This window comes from Maniola jurtina, chromosome 27 (genome assembly GCF_905333055.1).
Source record: "Maniola jurtina chromosome 27, ilManJurt1.1, whole genome shotgun sequence".
Taxonomy (NCBI): domain Eukaryota; kingdom Metazoa; phylum Arthropoda; class Insecta; order Lepidoptera; family Nymphalidae; genus Maniola; species Maniola jurtina.
The window spans coordinates 1178091-1184494 of NC_060055.1; the positions used below are offsets into that span (position 1 = coordinate 1178091).

Consider the following 6404-nt stretch of genomic DNA (forward strand, 5'->3'; position numbering starts at 1 on the left):
ACGTTAATGGCGGTGAGTAAGGGCGCAGTGCCCAAACCCCCGTCACCGTCCGTGACGCACGCGAGGTACTTAGAAGATGCCTTTTCATTGTTCTCTTGATACTCACTCTTGAAAATTCCAATCGAATCCCGGTTTCGATCGAGTTATGTGTTAGAAAGAGAGGCATTTGTTAAATTTTTGGCCGCAGCACTGTGCGAGCTACCGCCGTGAATCATTTGTTACGTTCGTAGTTAAAAATCTTTTTTTACTCTTCTAATCTGGCTTTACTCTGATTAGCCAATGTCAAGTTTGTGATAATTTTTCAAGTTATTGAATTTATACAAGTATGGACTCCGTCTGCGCCGGCGCCCGCCGACACACGCGCGGCGCCCCTTTAGAGCGCTTCCCAGTCAGTTCCACCACCAAAAAACACCAACTAACACAAAAACCAGCCACTCTTAACAAAAAAAAAAACACTCCAAACAAGCACAGCACGCGCGCCAGCAAACGCCATCACAGACGAAGTCGTTAAAAATCTTTGTAGAGTAAGCCTTCTGTATCTAGAAGGTTCTACTAATGTTTTTTCTGTGGTTAAGCCCTTGGTACAAGCAGTTACTGTATCTGACAGCCAACATTAATGGCGGCCCGTCACCGTCCGTGACGCCCGCGAGATACTTAGAAGATGCCTATTCATTCTTCTCTTGCTACTCACTCTTGAAAACTCAAATCGAATTCCGGTTCCGATAGAGTTATGAGTTAGAAAGAGAGGCATTTGTTAAATTTTAGGCCGCAGCACTGTGCGAGCTACCGCCGTGAATCATTTGTTATGTCGTAGTTAAAAATCTTTGTAGAGTAAGCCTTCTGTACCTAGAAGGTTCCACTTATCCTTTTTCTGTGGTACTCATGTTTTTGCTGTGTTCAATATCTTAAAAGGTACTAATGTTTTTTCTGTGGTTAAACCCTTGGTACATGCAGTTACTGTATCTGACAGCCAACGTTAATGGCTGTGAGTAAGGGCGCAGCGCCCAAACCCCCGTCGCCGTCCGTGACGCCCGCGAGGTACTTAGCCCCCGTACAATCATCACACGTGCAGCTGTCGGTGAGGGTGCAAAGCCCGCGAGAGGTCGCTATCGCCTCCCACTTGATTTGTTCGTCTAGAGTCCCGCTACGTCTTAGGAGGTTCTGTAACAACACATAAGAAAATTAATGTGTACTAGAGGATGACCACGACTTCGTCCGCGTGGATTTAGATTTTATAGATCCCGTGGGAACTATTTGATTTTCCGGGATAAAAAGTTTCCTATTTCGATTACAGGGACACAAGCTACTTCGGTATCTTTCATACAAATTGCTTAAGTGGATGGGTCTTTAGGAATCCCGCGGGAACTCTTTGATTTTCCGGGATAAAATGTAACCTATATCCGTCCCCGGGATATAAGCTAACCCTGTACCTTTCGTCAAAATCGGTTACACTGTTGGGCCATGAAAAGGTAGCAGACAGACAGACAGATAGACACACTTTAGCATTTATAATATTAGTATGGATGGACTAGCTGATACTAGCTGATATAGGTTTTTTTAGAAATCCCATTGGAACTCTTAATTTTCCGAGATAAAAGTAGCCTATGTGTTAATCCAGGGTATAATCTATCTCCATTCTGAATTTGAGCCAAATCTATCCGGTAGTTTTCGCGTAATGTGTGGACGTATGCGTAACCCGGTGTGTTAGGGGTTTACGCGCGTCACTGCGCACGTGTCATGCGTACGCAATTGGTGTGGATCGACCTGAAGACTCGGTCAAACATTATCGCGAGTAGAGATCATGTTTCTGAATAGTACAGTGATAATGGAACAACCTGTGTTGGTGCCGAAAAAGAATTGCACACTGCCACGTCGCTTGGCGTATTTAGAGCCTCGATAGCTCAACAGTTGAGGAGCGGACTGTATTCTGAAAGGTTGGCGGTTCAAACCCCACCCGTTGCACTATCGTCGTACCCACTCGGCACAAGCTTTACGCTTAATTGGATGGGAAAGGGGACTATTAGTCATGATTAGCATGGCTAATATTCTTTAAACAAAAAAAAAAATTAGTCAGTTTCTCTTCCTTCGATCTATTTTTTGTTCGTTACATATATGAATGAATGAAAGAACGAGTAATGAATAGAATAGAATAGATTTTTTATTCAAATAAACTTTTACAAGTGCTTTTGAACCGTCAAATAATTTACCACTGGTTCGGAATGCCGTTCCTACCGAGAAGAACCAGCAAGAAACTCGAAGAAGCGGTTGCTCTTTTAAATTGTTCAATCTATACTAATAAATAAAATTGGAGTGTCTGTCTGTAATTTCGAAATAACTACCGCATATTAAGGTCATATGATTATTTGAACGATACTGTAACTGAATCACACGTTTTTACGACACGAATTTTTGTCTGTCTGTCTGTCTGTTTGAAAAGGCTAATCCTGGGAACGGCTGAACCGATTTTGACGGGATTTTCACAGACAAGTAGAGAATTGACCAGGGAGTAACATAGGCTACTTTTTTAACCGACTTTCAAAAAGGGAGTTGTGTTTTTCTACCTATGTACACTGAAATCTCCGAGATTTCTGAACCGATTTGCGTAATTTTTTTTTTAATCGATTCCCACGAGTTCCCACGGGATTTCAGACCCTAAATCCACGCGGGCGAAGCTGCGGGCCATCAGCTATTTACAATAATATTCGAATGAATGATTAAAGCAATGAATGATTACCTGCATAACTTCCACGTTGCTGGCTTGCCACATATCCAAATCAGTCAGCTGCTGTTCCTTGGATCTGCTCTTCTTGGGTTTCTTCAACATGGCACAGTACATCGACACATCCTCGCTGTCCGCTATCGAGCTCTCGTCGAACTGTATCGAGTTGGCGTCGTACGTCGTCGACGCGTCCTCGTCTAACGCTATCGTGTCTGGTTCGTCGTGGATTTGTGATAATTGGTCGAGATCCTCGAGTGTGCTCGTCGATGTCCCGGAAGATGGGTTTTGGAATTGGTGGTAGTCTATCTGTGATTGAAAAGACTTTACGATTACACTGCCGTCGATTTTTAACCCCCGACCCAAAAAGAGGGGTGTTATAAGTTTGACGTGTGTATCTGTCTGTGGCATCGTAGCTCATGAACCGATTTTAATTTAGTTTTTTTGTTTGAAAGTTGGCTTGATCGAGAGTGTTCTTAGCTATAATCCAAGAAAATCGGTTCAACCGTTTGAATGTTATCAGCTCTTTTCTAGTTACTGTAACCTTTACTTGTCGGGGGTGTTATAAATTTTTAATTTACACTTGTGTAGTAAATAAGAAAGCCTTATAGTTACGCCACAAAGAGTTCCCATGGGATTTTTAAAAAACCTAAATCCATGCGGACGAAGTCGCGGGCATCATCTAGTGAAGAATATATATGTAGTTCCTAAATACGCACTTAAAGCATCACAAGTGTAAATTAAAAATTTATAATACCCCCGACAAGTGAAGGTTACAGTAACTAGACAAGAGCTGATAACTTTCAAACGGCTGAACCGATTTTCCTTATAGCTAAAAACACTCTCTATCAAGCCACCTTTCAAACAAAAAAAAAAAACTAAATTAAAATCAGTTCATTAGTTTAGGAGCTACGATGCCACAGACAGATACACAGATACCTACACACGTCAAACTTATAACACCCCTCTTTTTGAGTCGGAGGTTAAAAAATAGTTTTTTATTGAGGGTAAAAATTTTCAAAATTACCAACCTGCAGCTGCTCTTCTAATTTGCTGCACTGACTCGCTGGTCGAGATCTCGGATGATCGTCGTAGATTATCTGTAACATTTTTTTTTATTTTAACTGGTTTGAGTGTTCTAGGTTCTAGCCCTTTTAAGCCTGGATGTTTAAGTATTGCAAAGTCATGAACTTTTTGCTGCTTGAAGAACTATTTCCATAGATAAAGTAAACATACTTTTTCTTGTTCTACCCACAACTGAAAATCTTAGTAACTGAAACTTTTTTAAGGGGCAGGAGAACGGCCTGCCCGCGAAATTCAATTAAAGTATCGACTAATTTGTGAGAATAGTCGATAATTTAATTTATTTCTTAAATTGGACCTTTTCATGTAAAGATTTTTATATAAACCTGTGAGGATGATATTGCCATTGTCGCAAATAAAATAACCATAAGCCTACGTTGTCGTATTAGTTAACAAATTGCGAAAAACCAAATTAAAGAATTTCGCGGGCAGGCTCGTCGCTTCCACCTTAAATGTAAAACTCATATTCCATCCTTTTTTAACAATATGAAAAAGAAAAAGATGCAAATACTCTACTCAGTTATAAAATGCTTACCTCATCATCGTCGTCGTCGTCTATGCTAAGGATGGAGAATATTTCCGCGGGAATCATGTCCTCGTTGCCCATGAAGCCTTTGCTTGTCGAGGGCACGGGCGAATCTGGGGTCTTATCTGTGGATAGGTTAATCATTATATTTAGGGAATATTATTGTAAATTGAACAATTGAAAAGAGCAACCGCCGAGTTTCTTGCTGGTTCTTCTCGGTAGGAACGGCATTCCGAACTAGTGGTAAATTATTTGACGATTCAAAAGCACTTGTAAAAGTTTATTTGAATAAAAGTCTATTCTATTCTATTCTATTAACCTAAGCTACTAAAAATCGCTAACCATAAGGGAGTGATTTGATATCCTTTGTTATAAAGTACCTACATATTTAAATTTCATTTTGGTCGTCACGTCTCCAGCCACTCTGTAATGTGATTCAGTAAATTTTTTTTTTCGTGAATACATTTTAATTTTTTTTTTGTGATGTAACCATAGACACACGGGTTTCGGATATATTATATTCCTTTACTTGTTCTATAAGACCTACCTATTTGCCAAATTTCATGATTCTAGGTCCGTGATACCCTATAGGTTTTCTTAACAGAAACGACTGAGATACAGACAACAAAGCGATCCTATTAGGGTTCCTCTTTCCTTTTTGAGGTACGGAAACTAAAAATTAAAAAAGAGACCTACAAAATCAAATACGTGTTAAAGAAATGTGTCTTACAATGATCAACTTCGTTGTTGCTTTCTAGAAGGTTCTCAGTGGAAGGCTGTTCAGGCTGCTCCCTACTTCTGGACTTGAATAGCCCAAATTTCGTCGGCGCCATTTTCTGCAATTATATCTGTGGGGATTAATAAATTATCATACAAATGACAAATACAGGTACAATCATTTATCACTACTCATCCATACTTTCATACTAATAAATATTATAAATGCGAAAGTGTGCCTGTCTGTCTGTCTTATATTGTCTTAATAATTAAAAATAAACTACATACTTAGTAATCTAATTAATAAATGGCTAAAATGGAACTGGTTAAAATATCTATCACAACATTGGCTATGATGAAATCAATATTTTGAACTTAATATTCACAGCTCAATTTTTGGCGCCCAACGTGGGCCAAAAGTCCAAAAAAAATTTTTTTTTGTTTGTTTGGTACCAAGATCTTAAATTAATACTTTACTGTTTCAAAGGACCTTGTTAGCACTAAAGCTATGTAAATACATTCATTAGCTTGAAAATTAGTTATTAAGTAAATCACCTGAACCTTAAAATATTTAAAATCTTTAATATTTAATTTAAACTACTTAGTAATCTAATTGGCTAAAATGGAATTGGGTTAAATATCTATCACAACATTGGCTAAGATAAAAAACCAATATTTTGAACTTAATGTTCATGGCTCAAGGTTTGGCGCCCAACGAGGGACCATAAACAAAATATTTGGCACCCAACATGGGACCAAAATTTTAATTTATTAAATGACCTGGTTAAAACTAAATCTACACAATACTTAGTACACATGTACATTGGCCAGCTAAAAAATACTTAGACTTTCAAACCACTTACCTTAATACAATCCTAATTTTAGCTTAGATTTCCTTGTATTTGGAAAACAATTTTATAAAACAGATTCTAGATGCTATAGTAGTTGATATAAACACGTCAGTATATAGGTAAGAACTCAAAAAATAGTCGGTAAAAGAATATATTATTAGCTTGCTCCCGAAATATAAATGGATATAATTTTACATTAATAAAAATAGATCGTATATAGGTACCGAAAATATGAACGTTTTGCAAAAATACACGAGATACAAAAAGTAAAAACACTATCTTCTTCAATTCCTCAAAAAACACTGAAAAAGGTCTTTTATAGTAGACACAAGTCTACAATCTCTACTTGCTGGTTACCACAAACGACACTATTTTTTTTACCAACAATGAATTAAAATATAATTCATTAATTTTTTTTACGTATTAATTTTGTACTTTTTTGCTTTCTGTTATTCCATTTAGGTACATAAGCACTTATATTTTTGCAAGAATGCTTGAAAAGTGGTTTAAT

The 6404-nt window shown here is 37.9% G+C and overlaps 1 protein-coding gene across 2 annotated transcripts; it reads right to left on the bottom strand.

The window, feature by feature from the left end:
• Positions 1 to 513: 513 nt before the first annotated feature.
• LOC123879067 lies at positions 514 to 6158 on the bottom strand. 2 transcript variants are annotated; one of them, XM_045926575.1, is made up of 6 exons: positions 6118 to 6158; positions 5056 to 5161; positions 4335 to 4450; positions 3755 to 3816; positions 2735 to 3029; positions 514 to 1161 (listed from the first exon to the last, which is right to left on the bottom strand). In XM_045926575.1, exons 2-6 carry the CDS (start codon positions 5156 to 5158, stop codon positions 955 to 957), a joined length of 783 nt encoding a protein of 260 aa, XP_045782531.1. In that variant the 5' UTR covers positions 5159 to 5161; positions 6118 to 6158; the 3' UTR covers positions 514 to 954. The 2 variants fall into 2 exon arrangements, with proteins under 2 accessions (XP_045782531.1, XP_045782530.1); XM_045926574.1 differs by lacking the exon at positions 6118 to 6158 and adding an exon at positions 5906 to 5929.
• Positions 6159 to 6404: the final 246 nt, after the last annotated feature.